Source organism: Anoplolepis gracilipes, chromosome 10, assembly GCF_047496725.1.
Source record: "Anoplolepis gracilipes chromosome 10, ASM4749672v1, whole genome shotgun sequence".
Classification (NCBI taxonomy): domain Eukaryota; kingdom Metazoa; phylum Arthropoda; class Insecta; order Hymenoptera; family Formicidae; genus Anoplolepis; species Anoplolepis gracilipes.
This window is the reverse complement of record NC_132979.1, coordinates 3,513,239-3,532,360: the sequence shown is the minus strand read 5'-3', so window position 1 is coordinate 3,532,360 and position 19,122 is coordinate 3,513,239. Positions and strand designations below refer to the sequence as shown.

Genomic DNA, 19,122 nt, shown 5'->3' with positions numbered 1-19,122 from the left:
TGATTTAGATCTTAGTAAAAGAAACAAAAATAGAATTAATGCTAGAAGCAATAAAAAGAATTACCTATCAAGTATGAGAAAAAAAGAAAAGAAATTAAAAAAAAATAGTAGTTAAATATATAAAAGCATTTATAATACTGGAAAAGATTTAGAGAAAATAGAAAAAGGAAAAACACAAGAAATAAGTTAAATCAAAATGTAACATAGTATAAGAACATAATTATACTGATTTGCCATAATACCTACAGGAGGGGGGTAAGGGAAGAAAAAAATGATAAGTGTTTAATAGCGAGATACAGATGTGGAAATGAACTGAAAGAAAATCAACACTGGAAGAAAATAAAAGACAAGACGTGCAGAGTATGCGAGAACGGGGAAGAGAATTTTTAATAACATGTGTTAAGGGAGTGTCAAGAAAGAAGGAACGACATATAAATAAACAAACTCATAAACGAGGAAAAGAAAAAATTAAAAGTGATGAGAAGGCTTAAGAAACGAAAGAAAAAAAGAAACGGAAGAGAAAGATAGAGTAAAATTATAATAGAAAAAAGTAAAGAAAAAAGAGAAAAAGTAAAATAAAATAAAAAAATTGATTTGGTTTATTATTTTACGTCGTTTACTTATTTATTTATTTAGTTATTGAAATAATGATTTATTGCAGACTGCGATATTTGATTTTTGTTTTTATTTTTGATCTCTGTTTTTTGTTGTGATAGAAAGATTAGGAATGTAATAAATTTAGACTTAGATTTAGAAGTTTGGAGATGCCAATTATAAAAATTTAGATGTTCAGAGATGTTTTTGTTTCATCAATTTTTGTTTCAATAATTTTAGGTTTTACAAATTTTTATGTTTATATGTGTTTATGCTTTTAAAGAAGTTGGTCTGAAAGTTTAGGTTGAGTTTAGTATAAGTTAAGTATATGTATTTAACAATAAGTTGTAAGTTTCAAGAAATAGGAAAGAAATATTGTAAAATGAAAATGTGACAAATACGAAAGTATAAAAAAATATAAATCGGAAGCCGTAAGGGTAAGAATTATGAATAAATAAAAATATTAATAATTATATGTCTGTAATATTTATTTTATATATATGTGTATATGTATATGTATATATATATACATATACACACGAATATCATATTCACACTCTTAAATTGCAATATAAAAATTTCTGATAGAATTTTTTTTTACTACTTAGATTAAAATTTTATTACACGCACAAGTTCTATAAAATCGGACAGGAATGCAATCTCCACTCTCATAGAGACAGAATTTAAATTTTGGTTTACCCAATATTTCGAAAAAATAAACCATGAAGAAAAGTTTAATTTTTGTATTCGTGCTCGTTTTGATTCTAAATATTATTATTCCTAGCGGAACTACTGCTGTTGCTGAGGAGCTTACTAATTTGACTAAAATCATTGAATCAATCTTAATAGACATTGGATTGGGTGAAAAGATTGCCATAGAAGTTGCACCGATTATTGCACAAATTATAATAGCTATCGCAGGAGATGTAGGACACATTATAGAATATATCGCTTCATTGGCAGCTTAATAATTTTACAATGTAAGTAAATCTTTTAAATAAAAAAAAATATATAATAAATATACATATATATGCATGAGTATCATATTCACACTCTTAAATTGCAATATAAAAATTTCTGATAGAATTTTTTTACTGCTCAGATTAAAATTTTATTACGCATAAGTTTTGCTATAAAGTCGAACAGGTCGAATACAATTTTCACTCTTGTAGAGAGAAAACTTAAATTTTGCTTTACTAAATATTTTAAAGAAATAAACCATGAAGGCAAGTTTATTTTTTGTATTGGTCTTGATTCTAGAAATTATTGTTCTTCGTGGAGTTACTGCATCTTTTGCTAGTTTTGTGACTACAATCATTATTACCATCGAAAATTTCATTGAAGCTATATTAAAAGTCATTGCAGAACTTGAAAAGTTGGGCCTAGTAGCTGCACCTATTGCTGGAAAAGATATAATAGGGCTCGCAGCAGGTATAGAAAACATTATAGACGCTATCGCTTCAGTAGCAGCATTGCTGCTATGATTTTACAATGTAAGTAATTTTTTTAAATAAAAAAAAATACTTGTTGAAAATTATAAATAAAAAATATGCATATATATATATATATATATATATATATATATATATATATATATATATATAAGATTTTACACGTTATTATTAACAGGAAATGTTTTAAATTTAAAATATAAGTATTACATTTATTTCCATAATTTTTATGGAATATATATTGTTTGCTATAGTTAATTTCTTTTTATCTTATATGTAAACGTCTTATTTTATATTTCTAACACGTACATAATGCGTGTTATGTATAATTATTCTAAGTTTTAATAGAATCTAAAAATTGTGTGTTTAGCTAAGCCTCTTTCATTCATCAAGGTTCCTTCCAAAGAATTCATAATATGTATATGTATATAGACATTTACGAATTGTGAATTTTTTTTGTATTGAATAATATAATTTCTATAATGTAATTTCTTATAGAAAATATATTCTGAATTTTTATTTCATTTTCAATTTGGTAATATCATTTTCATTATATTTTCAGATTTTTTAGACTTCTGGTATAAAAATAAAGACCCTGTACAACAGTATACAATTAAATAGCGAAGAATGCTAAATAGCGAATATGAAAACATTCGAATATTTTTTTCAATATATAAAACAATATTCTATTTCTTTCATGAATGGTTTTTTGTTGATAAAATATATTTATATGTAAATGAAAAGAATAAATTGAAATAAATAGTATTAATAAGGAAGAAATATTTTTTAATCTATAAAATTAAAATAATCCAATAATAGCAACTACTACGTTATATAGTCACAATTTATGTTTACTATTTATAATGACGATAATAATTATAATATTTAACTTGCAATTTATAGGAGTAATAGCTTAACATGTTTCTTCTCTGTTATGTTCATTTTCAAGCAGAAATATGTTTTCTTTCTCTTTATATTTTAATGGTATATGATACATATATGCACGCACATGTATATGTAAAGATAACTTCTAACAATAAGATTAACAGAGAAACCATAGATTGTAAATAAACTTTTTTTAAAAAAAAGGTGTCAATTTATGAATATCAAATAAGAAGTAATAAATGATGACATTTTTTATCTTTTGTTAAAAAAAAAAAAATATGTATAATAAAGGATGAAAAGATATAAACACATACAATAGTTATTGCTATTTTTGTTACTATTATTTCATTCTCAGATTTTAAAATTATGAGTTTTTATATATTTCAATAATTAAACAAGCTCTCTGCTCTTTCCTATTAATAAATTTCTCAGTCATAATGGCAGTATATCGTTATAATCTATTCCTATTCTATGCAAAGGTATATATTAGGTCGATGAGCGTAAGCATTTTCCATAAAAGATTATGGAATCTAATTTTTGTAAAATTTTATTCAACATATCTAATATATAATATCAGAATTCTTAATTTAAAAAATATTGATATAGATGCTGCTTTACATATTTTGCATGGGAATTGCGATATCATTGCAATTTTCTGTTAGCATGTTGTTACATTATATAAAAAGCTGTTGTGAAAAAATTTCTCCCATATATTTTTGAGAAGTTATATAAAATTTCAAATTTATAATAATTGTTCACCTCTCTCTTTTAGAATGAAAACAAATTATACGAAAGAATTTAATAAATAAAATCGATCAAATACAATTGAGAAAGTAAAGTAAGTTAATAAAAAAAATAAATAAATAAATAATAATGAAATGTATCGATTCGTGTACTGCTCAAGTCTTTGATCGAGAGCGCGGAGTGCAACAGATCAGAGATGCAGGCTGATCAGCTGATCGTCACGGCAACGTCAAGATGGCAGCGTCCAGAATATACGCATGATGCTACATGCTACGTAATACGTGCGCGATTGTGTAATTTTGCATCGCAAAAAACAAGCTATATATATATATATATATATATAACTGAATTTCACAATGTCAGAGTGCATTGAATCATGCTGCAGTTATTCTAGCAGAGATGCATCGTGCAATGTTAAACCGAGACACGTGAGGCGTTTGAGGTTCGGGAAATCTATCCTCGAGCTCGATGTCGCGGAGCAGTGTCCCATCTCGGATCCTCGCACCCTCGTGATCGATCAGAATGTGGCTCACATACCGTGCACGGAGAAGAGGGACTACGTGCGGATGTGGCTCGAGACTCAATCGTCCCCCGTCCTGGGGACATCGTCGACTAAGACCTCCAAGAAATCGCCAGTACTCACTAGTAGCAGGAAGCGACCTAAAAAAAAGATCGGTATAAATAGACACGCTGCAGTGAAAAAGGTGGACAATGTGGATTCCCGGGAAAACGCAGAGCATTCTACAAACTGTATGTTGCAATCTGAATTAGATTGTAGAAATGAGGAGATGAATGAAAATCAACAGGAACGTTTAAGCGAGATTCATTGCACACCTTGTGTAGAGAAGGTTGCTGATGAGACCTCACCTGTCCTTAATATAAATTATAAGGAAAAGCGAAGAAAACTACAGCATGAACCAGAGGATGGCATTTCTCCAAAATGTGTCAAGTTACATAATAATAAAATTAATATAAATCCAGTAATAGAACTTGACAATAATCACAGTATTCTGAAAGAGATATTTGTGGATTGTGATAATTTGGAAGAGAATGTAGATGGTAAAATTAAAAGAGTTTCTTTTTTAAATGAAGTAAAAAAAGGTTCAGTAGAATATAGGCAGACATTTCTATCGCAGACACAAGATAGATTGAACTTTGAAGACAGTTCAAGTAGTAATACTGATAAGAAAACTCTAAGCATAGAAATAGATACAAGTGACGAAAGCAAAGATGATGAATGTAATGAATTTTCCAACACACAAAGCAGTAGCAACAATAATCTGAGCAATTTCATAGAGGATGCTGATACACAAGAAACTGTAAAAACATCTCAGCTTCCAATACCAAATAAAACTTTAATCCCTTCAAGACAATCACTTACATTTTTAGAATTAGCTGACTTAGATAAAACTTATTGTTCGGAAACCAAAACAATACAGGATGAAAATACACCATTATCCGCAAAGATTTCTCAGGTACTATCTTTGAAAATGACTCAAAGAACAGATAACAAGTCAATTCAAACCGACGCTATTATTAGCAGTATAACTACTCCATCGAAGAAGTCTCCAGACAGAAGTATGTTTGCGCATCTTCTAGATTCTGGAAAGAGACGTCACAGATCTAAGAAGTGAGTATGAGAAAAAATGTAGTTTACATGATAAATACAATTTCTATTGTTATTGTATACTTGTTTCAGAGGAAGCATGGTTGCGAAGCTGCAGTCTTTGATCAATGCGCAAGTATCTAACATTCGTATATGGCGTCATCGAATGAGTAAGGAGCACGATGCTATATCAACACGGTTCATCAGCGTATTTGTACGAAATTGTACAAAGCAATTTGGCAATCAGTTCCTGGAAGGTACTCTGGTCGAGGATTCTTTTAATCTTTTGCAATTTGACGTGGAAATTGAAGAGGCAGAATCGCATAATGTTCAAGCACAACCAAAAGAATTCTTGCCTAGGAATATAACAATTATGCTAGTCTGTGATATTGTCGGTACGTTAAAAATGATGTCGGATGTTGTGATAAACGTCTATCCGCCTTGGAACATCTTAGATAAGCACAATCTTACCTTGGAAGCAACATACATAAGTATAAACGACAATTGCGAAGTACCTGATATTATTAGAAATAAGAGCAATAAACATAAGAAACGAATTATCAAAGAGTTTAGCTGTCCTTGCATAGAAGAAGGGAGAGAAATGCCATTTTGTGCGAGAAAGCCTAACAGTGATAAACCTGATGTAATGCAACAAATATTTGACTTTTAATGATATATATTTTTTGGAAAATTTAGAAAAAAGTTATCGAAGAGAGTTCTGTTATTTATAAAGCATAATTTAGGTGTTATAATAACTGTTTATATTTTTTCAATATATGGCTGCTGTTACCTATAAGTTTAATTAGCCATATGTGATGTGTAATATTGTTATACAATTATTCTATAATCTTTCTTTTTCCTCTTTTAATTATATAACATAAAAATGCAATTATAATTTATTTATATAAGCTGTTTTAATCAAATGTGTATTCTGTATATTATGTAATATTTTTATATATGTATTAAATAACAAAATTTATAATATTTGTAATATCACTGATGTGAATTGACTATCTGTTTAATATTATTCTTTTTTTAACATATCATCTGCGAAAAATAATACATTCGTAAAATAAAATTATGTATTTGAAAATAAGTTATAAAATAAGTCTTTTTGAAACTGTCGTCAATTCTCAGTAGATAAAGTCATTGCAATCTAATGATCATTGTTGACTCCTTTTCAGTAAAGATGGCTCTGTATTTCATATAATTCTCCTATTCTCCATCCCTTTGTCTGTTTTCCTCTTCGTGGAAGACTGTTTGGTTATCATCGACTGGATTTGACAACTTATCTCTATTATTTGTAACGTTCTAATATAATTTACATAATTTTGATCGTGAATAGACGAGTAAAATTAACAATACCTGCTGCTGTCATAAAAGTGAGTAATGAATGGTTTTTTTGAAAATCTTTTATTGTTTATATATGTATCAAATGACTTGACGTTTAAATATATTATCGAATTACGTATTTAAGTATAATCTACAAGTCTCTCGAGTTGACAAGACATTTGCTTTGGAAAAATAATTGACATTTCTATGAAAAATAAGCGTATGATTACTTTAATCTTTGTTGCTATTAATCCAACCAAACTTGGAAGAAATTTTGTAGCATGATTTGAGATATATTTCTTACAGTTTTAGAATAATGTCGATAGCTCAGGATCGTCCTGAATTATATGAAGAAGTTAAGCTGTACAAAAATGCCCGGGAGAGAGAGAAGCATGATAATCAAGCGGATCTGTATGCCGTGGTAAACACATTGCAACATTTGGAAAAGGCTTACATCAGAGATTGCGTGACACCAAAGGAATACACAGCGGCATGCAGCAAATTGTTAGTGCAATATAGAGCAGCATTTAAACAGGTCAGTACAACAGTTAAACAGGTGCAGAGTATCAGAAGCGGAAGATGAATACTCTAGGATTTCTTAATAATAATGTATAATGTTTATAAACATATTTTTTTACAAGAAAATTGATTCTAATAAATTCCATACTTATTATAGGTCCAGAGCGATCAATTTCCAACAATTGATTCTTTCACCAGAGCATTCAGATTAGATTGTCCAGCTGCACTTGAGAGAATCAAAGAGGACAGACCGATCACGATAAAAGATGACAAGGGCAACACCTCTAAGTGCATCGCAGATATTGTTTCATTATTTATCACGCTTATGGATAAGCTACGATTGGAAATTAAAGCCATGGATCAGTTACATCCAGATCTAAGAGATCTCATGGATACCATGAACCGTCTCAGTATACTACCAAGTGATTTTGATGGTAAAGAAAAGGTTTCAGAGTGGTTACAGACCCTTGACAATATGTCTGCCTCAGATGAATTATCTGATACTCAGGTCAGACAATTGATATTTGATCTTGAGACATCTTATAATGCTTTCAACAAGATACTTCATAATTCTTAATTTTTTAAACTTTTTTTTCTAAATTAATGTTATACCATCTATAATATAAATCTTGATATGCGTGTCAGTTGTACACTTCAACAAATTGAAATATATATCAAAGCTTATATATATATTATTTGTTTACACTATGCAATATTGCTCATTAATTTTATCGCAACATATTGATCAATGCACTGAGATTTTTATTATAGATAGTATTAATTTATTCAAAAGTATAATATACCTGTAATATTTATAATGAAATTGTTTTCTCTTGACAAGCTTGATGGCTTACCATCTCGCATCACTCATTTTGTATCGTTCCTTGATTTATATTCGTAACATTTAAAAAAATCTTTGATTACATTTCATTGCTAAGTAGAACCAGATATATGTATATATACGAGTATAATAACTGCACAGAGAATAAACTATTTTATATGTGATTGTTTGTAAACGGTGAATTGCTGAGCAATGCTTGCGTCATGTATATTATCTATTAAATTAATAAAAATGCGTACAGTTTTAATAGATGATAAAAATATCTAACATTTGTGAATATGTGACGGTCCTTTCAAAAGTGACTGTCCGTTAAATTTGCTTCGTTTAGTTCAAGAATGTTATTGTCTTTTAGATTCAAGAGTCGAGGTGACAATCGCGTTTTATCAACGCACAACAAAGTGCAGCCTCTCTAAATACGCAATAATGACGTCACATTCAAAGCTGATATTTCATCGGTTCTGTTTGCGGGCGGGATGGGATTGCGCGATGAGGGGAGGGAGAAGAGAATTGTTAATTCGCGCCGCTGTCCCTTTGATGTGCCAAAGGCAGACTTTTCCAAGTCGAGTATTTACGCGAGCACACCCGGTATGCAAATGAAGAGGGTGGTCCTTCGGCACTCGCTGGCACGCCGAGCGTCAGAGTACAATAACGGGCTGAGCTATTGACTAAACTAAACTAAATTAAACTGAGCTAAACTAACAGCCAGGTTGTATCCGCAGTCGTATCTCAATCCGCCTCGCATTTGTATCCGTATGTGCATTTCCCTATCCTGTCGTTCATGTACACGCGTTGTACTTGCAAGTGAGAAATTTACATACAATAGAAATGCCATTATTTGTTAGTGAAGAATCTCAACGTTTAGAGAAACGCCTCTTAATAAAACAGATTTTGTCGTTATAATCCAATAATATATATTCGCCATCAAAGCAAGATTTTATTATAGTATATATCTAATTTTTGTTGACAAGCGCCTTCTAAATTTTAAATACATATAAATGATTTCAATTAAATTTTTGCAACTAAAACTTACTTAATTCAATCATTTTTTATTTCACCCGAAAATTACGTGGGTGGAATTTTGAACTTGCGCATACGTACACGCACGTGTGTATTTTATCTTTGCTGAGTTGGCCAGAGAGTCGAAATAAATCGCCCCGTATTTTTAAGTATGTCACTTAGGATCCACTTTAAATTCGTTTTCCACTCGATTCGATTGCGGCTTATCAATGCCAACTCTAAGAGCTTGGGTCATCTTCCGATCGGCGATAAGTTCCGAGAAGAAGGTTTTGAAGAAAACGAGAGATTTTCATCCAGCTCTTCCAAATAAGGATGATCCTCTCAAGGCAATTCTCGAGCTATTCCAGCGAGCTTGAACATTGCCAAGCCACTCTTTCGCGGAAAGAAAGAGGGAGAGATATCCTTCATCGTATACTATACATCCTGGCGATAAAATATACACATGTGCGCACGCAGATGTACACACGCGATAAAATATAATACATACGCACACACGTACGCCGGCTTATCCGTCAATCTATTCGTTTACCTGACGGTGTTATTTCAATATAAATCACTCGGTCCCGCGCTAGAGCGAATATGCTTGCCTTTGACAGGGTGATTTTACCCTCTTTCACTTTTGCCTTCGTATAAAAATTCAGATTTCGCGAAGCGAGATTCGGCAGCTGTGGAAAATCAAAGACCGCGATATATAGGCACGATCTCTCAGCTGTGCATCTGTCACTGTCTACACGCGCACATTCACGTGTACGATCACAAAAATGGATTTGTCATCGTTGTCACACACACACACATCCGTTATCGCCGTCGTCTGCATCTGAAAAACTCACGTAATTATTGCGTGACTATGCATACTACAAGACTCCCGACAAAAAGAGATGACAATGGTGTTTGCATTTTTATCAAACTATTTTTTACATTACGCGGTATATGTGTGTATCGCGCGCATGTGTATATGCATAACTCTTATTAATTATTGTGTAAAATTACCACTCGGTCGAATGTATTGGTTGCTATCATGCTGCCAAGTTGAAAGATACAATTTTTATTTATTTATATCTTATTTATTTCATTGCGTTTTTTCTTCTCGAAAAGTATAATAATGATAAAAGCATAAAGCGATATTTCTGGCGATTGGGATAAATAGGGTATAGCATCATACGCGTGTAACGCATATAAAAGTATACTCGAAACACGCTCTCACACGGAGGAAGAAAATCTTCAAGAGGGCTAGAATATACTTTTCAAGCTCTTCCATGTCGAATGACGGGGGCATTCAACACGGGATTATCTGCAGACGTCCAACGTTATCTGCAGAAAGCAGCACGCGTTTCTCTCTCTCTCTCTCTCTCTCTCTACTGAACGACAATGATCTTGACAAAAGAGCGTACCGAGCAAGAGGAAAGCTTCTAGTTACGTGCATTCACTATGATGGGATCGTATTGTCGCTTGAATTACACGCTTCAAACACGAGCAATATTTGCTTAAGCGTGACTCGACAGGACTATGTCGTGTCGTTGCATTCGAGCATAAGCTCTGCTACCTTCTTTCTTGTAAGATTTTTGCAGCGTAATAATATGAGCATATAACGTTTCCTTTGTTTCCTATTTTTTCTAAAGAAAGAAAAAGTGTTTTTCTCCTGCATATAAAGAGCAGTCTTCTTTTATTGTGCAAATTTTGATGTGAAAGTAAAGTCTTTTTTTTTTTTTTTTTTTTTTTGTAAGATCCTTCCATTGTCCATCGTAAGATTTTATTTTATATAATTTATATTAAATAATTTTTTTGGAATATATATTTAAAGAAAGTATAGTTAAAAATGTTTGATTCAACTATTTTGTTTGCATTTTTAAAGCATTAGTCTGAAAAAAATCTTTTATTTCCAACAAAAGATGACTCCTCTCTCATTGTCAGTCCTCTCTTGACGTTGAGGAAAAGTCGGCTTGACATTTGGCTTTGAAAAAATCCATAGATAAAAGGGCTCGTTGGTTTTCTCTCTCTCTTTGGAATATCTCGTGTATAATATGCATTAATATATATAACATCGGTTGAGTATAAGATACGCGTACGTATGTGTCTCCCCTGGCTTCGTGTCGCTTGAAAGGCATATCACACATTGAGAGGACGTGAGTCGCTTTGAAAAATCGTGTCCGATATGCCGACGGAACGAAGAAAAAGGGACGGTACGTGAGAGGGCTGGAAGGGAAAGGTAATGCCCGGTTTCTTCTCGCTTAGAGCCGATCGTCCACGATGGCGATAGTGCACCTGGGTTCTCTCGATATGCGACCAGCGGTGTATGTGTGCATGTATACATATATGTACGCGCATCTATACTCGTTTCCCGAAAATTTTACGCTGCCCGGATAAGCCAAGATCGACGACGTAAGTGAAATTCTCGCTCTTTTGGTATCGCGCGGCGACGGAATCCCGAAATCTCGGAAGTCTTCCGTGTCCAACGAGTTCAAAGAGAGTTCGCTCCGAAAAAGGGCTCCTCGATCCGTCGAATTTTTTTTCCACAGATTTTCCACGATACGATACGCTGCGGTATCGATCCTCTTCATCCCGTGCATCTGCACGGAACGGCAGATATACGCGCGATTGGCTCGTTCCTCGAAAATTTTACATCGTTCGGATAAGCAACGACGTCGGAACGACGTAAATGAAATTCTCTCGCCTTTTGGTCTTTGACTGAGTCACGGAATTTTCGAGTCCGCGCTCTTTGACCTGAAAGAAAATTGACGAGAAGCACTGACTTTCGCCCCGATTCGCAAAAACTTTTCTCCGATTTTCCGCAAGGCGGTATCGATTCTCATGCATCTGCTGATTCGAATACGTGCTTGATAACGGAATATATTTTTCTACTCTTCTGCGCATTTTTCTCTTTTACATAATCTGAGAATAAATAAAGATTGAAACTGTGTATATAAATTCCGCAAAATCCTTACTTGCGTGATTTTATAATACATAAGCCACATTATCTTTCAAACATTAATAGGGTAAACTAGGGTATGATGGCCAGGGGCCTAGTTATTAGGACCCTGGTAGCCCTGGTACTGGGCTCACTGTAGTCAAGGTATGGAATTCCAGACCTCGGAATCTACATAAAATAATTTTTTCAAAAAAAAATTTAGTTTAAAAAGTAAACATCTTATTTTAAAGTTCGAATTCCCCCCCCCCCCCCTCCCCCCTCCCCGGGTATTGACTGACCAGGACTCGGGAAAAATCGTAATGACGCCCCTGATGATGGCCATACGGAAAAGATGGCTGTAATTTTTTCAATAATCCCTACATAGTGCGCTTTTTTAGTCATTATCAAAGATAATCGATATTTACAGTAGTTTATATGCATACGTTATTCGAAATAACGATATTGTGAATCTTATATCATATATTTTTACTTTTGACTAGCTGCAAAGTTTTTCATTTGTCCACTAAAAACTTATAACGTCGAATAAATTACAATTAAGCTATCGTAATCGACGTTAACATATTATAATGATATGTAAATTATTATATGACCTATAATTTTTATTTTCGTTTTCACTATTTTTTTATAAATATTATAGTCATCTTTCCGTCACTATGGTCATCTTTTCCTTAAAAGTTGGGTAAGATTGCCAATGCTTATGTTGTACTATTTTGATAATATAAAATTTCTATTAAATATTTTCCTTTTAATTACGATAATATTACGTAATTTAAGATTCAGTGAAGATAATATGCCAAACACTATTAAAAAATAACAAAAATAAAATTATGACACGTTTCTGTGATTCAGAAAGAAATTCATATCTTCAACAATGATAAGGGTGATTCAATATTTTTACATACAAATCATATATTAGTCATGATAGATATTGTTATACAAAACAACCGATACACGTGCGCACGACCTGAGTGACACGTGTACTCTATATATAATTTTTCGCTGAAAAAACATGCGTTTTACATTTTTATACTATAATATATAAATTTTTTGTTATTTTATATCGTATTTTTTTGTTATTTTATTTTATCGCCATTGTTAAAATAATACATTAAATGCAAACGCGATATCAACTTTTCAGCTCTATCTGCGACAATTTCGCGTAATGGCACGGTAATAAAGAAATACCGAGTATCTCGGAGAACGAGAGTACAATACAAGTACAAGCTACTGTACCGTGGATAATGATCGAGATTATACAGAAACGAGGAAAGGAAGGTGCATACGGGCAAGGTGCGTTTGGCGCGCAACGCTTTGATGAGCCCTCGAGGGACGCATTCGCGTGTTGCAGATGCAGTCTTGAAACGCCACGCCCGGCATAAAAAGAGAAATAGAAGAGGCGGACCAGTACCAGCGAAAAATTATACATGTACAGAGTACACGTGTCGCTCGATCCCGCGTGTCGGTCGTTTTGCATATGCATGCATGTACGTACATAATGCGTGGCAATTATCAAAATTACGCTGTTTCTCGCTCGTAGACGTTTCAGAAGGCAAACTGAAAGACGAGATTTTTATTTCTTTTGCAAGTTGTAACGGAAAAATTATATCTCAACTACGCATAAAAAATTTTGAGCTTTCTGCGTGTAATAATATGAAAGAAATATATTAAAAATTAAAACTTAGCGAGATTAGAGAAAAGTTTCTGATATAAGTACAGGTACGATTATTATATTTTCAAAATAAAATATGAAATAAATGTATCTAAATAAAATATTAAAACTTATCTAAATAAAAATATTTCCATGTTATTAGAACTCTAAAAAAATTACCTTTTTTTTTTAAAAAAAAGATGCTAAGTCCCACGTAAAAAACTATGCGTTAAATGTAAAAAATCTATTTCTAAACTTGTGTTATTTTAATTTACAAAATAGTCACTTTAATCTGCACAAAATAATATTATTTTACCATGAAAAAACCATAAAAACTGTTTTATAAATTATTTTAATTTTTGTGTTAAATATATATATCTTACAAAAATTAATGATGTCAAAAAAATTGTGCTAAGTGAAGATAAAAACTTGTTAAAATATTTTAACCAAAAAAGTTGTTTTACACAAAATAGTTGTTTTAATTTCCTACATTATATTCTACAAAAATAACAATATCAAAATAAAAAATGATATAAAAATTAAAAATTAATACAAATAAATAAAATATAATTAAAAAACTTAGCGCTGCTAATTTCATTAGCATATTGTTTAGCTTAGCAGCGCTAACTTTTTAAATTATATTTCTTTTTATTTGTATTAATTTTTAATTTTTATATAATTTTTTATTTTGATATTGTTATTTTTAGAATATAATGTAGGAAATTAAAACACCTTTTTTGGTTAAAATATTTATCGCCTCTCGATCGTAGAGCAATATTTACAGATACGATGCTGATTCGATTAATTGTTCGAAAAATTCTCCTCTAAAAACTTGACAAAGTGTTTGGTTCATCCCTCTCTCATCGAATAACACGACCACTGTAGAAAAGAAAAAGCGCAATTTTGTAAAAGTCGACCAAATGACGAAATTACGCGGGAATCGAGCGGTCGTGGGGGTTACCGTGCAATCTCGCTTTTCCTAGGGGATGAATGCGACTCTAACGCGGCCACCAGGGAGCTATTCTATCGTGTGCCGCGGGGTCCATCGCCGATCGTCACAACGCACTGTCGTTGGCTTTTAATGTCCAGCTGAGAGATTATTGGTCCCTCGAGGGTGAGCTTGAAATCGAGATCAAAACTACTGTTTCACGTTCGGTGCGAGGATAGATTGAACATCGGTGGATGCGATATCGAATATTACACGGACGAAGAGTTTCGAATCAATTGTTACGATAATGAGGAAGGGGCGACGGGTACTGTATATGCTGTATCCGTCATCCGCAATCTTGCTGGATACGAGTTGCGTGTGGCAATTAATATTTCGCAACGCCAGTGGCCAACTTGACGCAGTTAATGTATGTATGTATATAATGTTGCATTGAACAAATAGAGATATGGCTCCAGTCATCTACAAATCTGGATGTAATAAATTTTGATTATTTATAATTTATCGCAAAATTTATGAATTTTAAAATATAATATAAAAACTTAAAATAATATATAAAATATATGAAATAAAATATATGAGATGATACGTTTGTTTCCTTTCCTTTTATTAATCGATGATACATCTTCCCTAAAAATTATCCGATTTTGTGGACATGATAATATTACGCAAAAATTGTCGACGTACGCACTCGTTACGAGAAATACGCTGCGGCAAAATCTGCAGTATCGTTCTCCGCTTGCGCTGCTCCTTCATGCGGCAATCGAATTTCTGGATGCGCCCATGAACTTCGCCCTCGGGAATGCGGCGTTGCTCGACCAGAGAAATCCAATTGTTCGCCGTTGATTCCTTTGTAATCGGCCAACCTACAGGTATCCGCCGCCGCGCCGTCGGGCATACAGGTAACATTTTAAAGGGAAAAATTTCATTCTGACCTCGTGCCGTGCGATGCGTCCGTGCGGATGCAATCGGAGAAGTTAAGTGTAAGACTGCACGAAGCAGCAAAATATTTAATGAAGCAGAGATTTAATAATAAGACGTACATACACGAGAAACATAATAGCGGGATCGCATTTAGCCATTTGTTCATTTTGTTTCAATAAAAATTTGCGCTTTACTTCGGCTCATGCTGTCATGCTTCTAATATTGGAGATGAACACAATGCTAAACGTGCGAATTAATTCAATAGCACATAAGGCAAAATAGACGTAGATGAAATAGAAATTAGTGCATCGAGTTCGTGCTTGTTCTGTAGTGGATATGTACAATATCTATACATTAATTAACTTGCATATCATGTTCTCTCAATAACAAAAGATCGAAGAGTAATTTATCGGATCAAGATAAAAACTTTTAAATGGATATGTTATTTGTAAGAATATATATATATATATATATATATATATATATATATTTTTATAATTTAAAAAGATTCTCTTTCTTTAAAATAAAAAATAATAATGTTTGCAAATAATTCATCTCTGCGGAAGTTGCGATATAAATGTCATTTAAAAATGAAAAGTTCTTCAAATAAAATTTATTTAAATAAAGAGATGTTTATGCTATTAGTTCAAATATACATATTTAAAATATTTGAAAGCAAACGTTGATAATTTTTTATAATATAATATAACGTTTTAAAAATATATTTGAGAGATAATAAAACAAATTTTTCCTTTTTCCCTGTCTTTTCTTCTATCTCTATCTTTTTCTTCCTGATAATAATTTTTTATATTATTATTTGTCACAAAATATATATATATATATATATATATATATATATATATTTGTATACATTAGAAACTAATAAAAAATATCTTACTGCGCATGATTCTGCATGAAGCACATTTTCCTTGATAAGATAGACCATGTGTCTCTTGATAAGTTCTCAAATTATTACGTCATAAAATGTACATCTAATTTTTATGAAAATTATAATCAGCTTTACATTATATTTATTTTCAACCTTATTTTGTTTATACTAAAAGAGTACATTCGAACGAATTATGGAAACTATAAAATGCTATTGTTTATTATATGTCTATAATATTTATTATATGCAAGTGTCAAATCCACACTGTTAAAATGCAACATAAAAATTTTTGATAAAAGTTTTTATTACTTAGATAAAAATTTTATTACGTACAAGTTTTCCTATAAAGTCGGACAGTTCGAGTATAATCTCCAGTAGAACTTAAATTTGTTTCAGTAACAAATAATTTTGAAGATATAAACCATGAAAGCAAGTTTAGCTTTTGTATTCATGCTCGTCTTGATCCTAGGAATTACTATTCCTAGCGGCGTCATTGCTGCAGCTGTTCCTGATCCTAAACCAAACATCTTTACAGAAATCTTGGAAAAAATAAAACAAGAAGTTTCTAAATTCATATAAAGACTTTAAAATGTAAGTAAATTTCTTATAAATAAAAAATGAGATATATTTATCAAAAATAATATAAATTATAATATAATATAAATATGTATAAATAGTGCTAAATGTTCAGATTAATTTATACCTCACGGATCATTTACATTTTTATTTCATATGATATGGGGATACATTCCTTAGTAATACTTTGTGGCGTCCTCTCTTGGTTCCTGTATTATGCGATTTAGAAATTTGTAATTACTTGTATGATCTTTTCGTTATATCGTGTGTTTATATTTCTTTTGTTTACATTTCATTATATCCTACTATGTATTTTTATTTATTTTGATAATATTATTATTATTGTATTATTGTATCTCCTTTCAGATTTTTGAAGCCTTTAATGACAGCATATAAAACAACAATCCTGTCAACATCATGTACAATTAAATGGCGAAGATATCTTATAATGATGGCACTAAAAATTTAATCTGAAGAAACTGAAAATATTTGAATATTATTTAAAGTATATTATTTTATTTCCTTTTATGAATGTTTTTTTAGTCGATAAAATATGTTCTATCTATATGTATAGAAATGAAAAGAATAAAAATTAAATAAATAGTAATAAAGAAAGAGAAATATTATTTAACCTATAAAATAAAAATAATCTAGCAATAAGTATATTAAAGACACAATTTATTTCTACGATTTATGACGACAATAATAATTATAATATTTAACTTACTTACAATTTATAGTAATATCTTAACAATATGCTTAAGCATATGCTGAACGTTTTTAATTAATATTTTAATAATTATTACGAAAATCGCAAAATAATACAGGACTTTTATGTTCAGTTTGACTTGCTCTATCAGCCCTAGAGAGGTGGGGCGATTATTACCGGACACTTTGTATATATATATATATATATAATATCGTTCGCTGAGCGTTTTTAATTAATAGTTTAATAATTATTGCGCAAATCGCAAAATGGTAGAGGACTTTTAGATTCAGTTTAACCTGCTCTATCTGCCCTAGAGAGATGAGGCGATAATTACCGGACACCCTGTATACGCGCGCGTATTAAAGTATTATAAATTTTAAGATTAACAGAAACTATAGACTATAGATTAATAAATGATTAATAAATTATAAAACAACATGTATAATTTATTTGTTAGGTATAATACTTATACTTTTAAAAATTAGTTTATCTTGCCTAAAGCGGATGATGAGTAAAATAGACCGATTTCTAAGAAGTATAACGTAAAATTCTTAATAATCCAAAATAACTATTTTCAACTTCTTTAAGACGAATTTTGACCATTTTCTCGTGGACTTAGATAAATAAAATTGGTATCATTACATTGAGCAACTTAAAACCTATAAAGAAACAAATATAACTTACATTTATACGTTACACTTCTTCCAAAGTCGGCTTATTTTAATAACTATCGTCTTTTAATTTTTTTTTATCAAAAGCATATTTTATTCTATTACAATTAATATTAAAAAAAATATTATATTTAATTTATAGAATTTTATTAAAGACCGGTTATTTCAACTTCTTGATAAAGTTATCCGTCAATCACCTATTAGATAAATATGAAATAAAAATTATATGTTATCAAGGATATATTTTAGAAATAATTTCAATTTTTAATGTATTGTACAGTATGATTTTGTTAATGTAGGTCTTAAAAATTTTAATGAACTTCTATCTAATCTATCTAATCTAAATATTTCTGTATTTATTTTAGTATTTATAATTATTAGATCATGTAACATGTAGCTTTATTATAAAATGCGCAAGGCATATACAGTTTTCAAATGTTTTCATATTCTATGTTATAAAATTGTCGATATATTATATATAAGGTCTTTTCTTAATCTTTTAAGGTGTATATAATGGCTACAAAATCAAACATAGAATTTTCTGCCAATAATTTGCAGTGAATAAATACATATTAGTGTAACTTGAAAATGTATCTATATTTGAATATATTTTCTTTTACATACGAAATTACTGGTTTTATATTATAAATATTTTGTCTTATAAACAAACGTATAAAATAAATTGAAGATAGTCGCAAATTGCAAGAACATAATTTGAAAAAATAAATAATGTTAAATAAAAAACGATTTGTTTTAACTTATAAATCATAATAAATTGACAACATATTACACGCAAATTTTACATTTGCAACGTACACGGTGAAAATAGTTATAATACATAACT

The 19,122-nt window shown here is 30.9% G+C and overlaps 1 protein-coding gene and 2 long non-coding RNA genes across 4 annotated transcripts; all 3 read left to right on the top strand.

Annotated features, from left to right (window-relative positions):
- The first annotated feature begins 1,250 nt into the window (after nt 1-1,250).
- LOC140669935 (uncharacterized) lies at nt 1,251-2,817 on the top strand. 2 transcript variants are annotated; one of them, XR_012047432.1, is made up of 3 exons: nt 1,251-1,574; nt 1,855-2,087; nt 2,608-2,817. It is a non-coding gene; the product is annotated as an uncharacterized lncRNA (long non-coding RNA). The 2 variants fall into 2 exon arrangements; XR_012047431.1 differs by lacking the exon at nt 1,251-1,574 and having other exon boundaries at nt 1,592-2,087.
- A 1,064-nt stretch (nt 2,818-3,881) lies between these two features.
- Nucleotides 3,882-8,235, top strand: Vps28 (vacuolar protein sorting 28). The gene is made up of 4 exons (XM_072900883.1): nt 3,882-5,304; nt 5,374-5,946; nt 6,919-7,147; nt 7,289-8,235. Exons 1-4 carry the CDS (start codon nt 4,031-4,033, stop codon nt 7,706-7,708), a joined length of 2,496 nt encoding a protein of 831 aa, XP_072756984.1. The 5' UTR covers nt 3,882-4,030; the 3' UTR covers nt 7,709-8,235.
- Nucleotides 8,236-16,592: 8,357 nt separating this feature from the next.
- Nucleotides 16,593-17,513, top strand: LOC140670351 (uncharacterized). The gene is made up of 2 exons (XR_012047547.1): nt 16,593-16,913; nt 17,265-17,513. It is a non-coding gene; the product is annotated as an uncharacterized lncRNA (long non-coding RNA).
- The last annotated feature ends 1,609 nt before the right edge of the window (nt 17,514-19,122 follow it).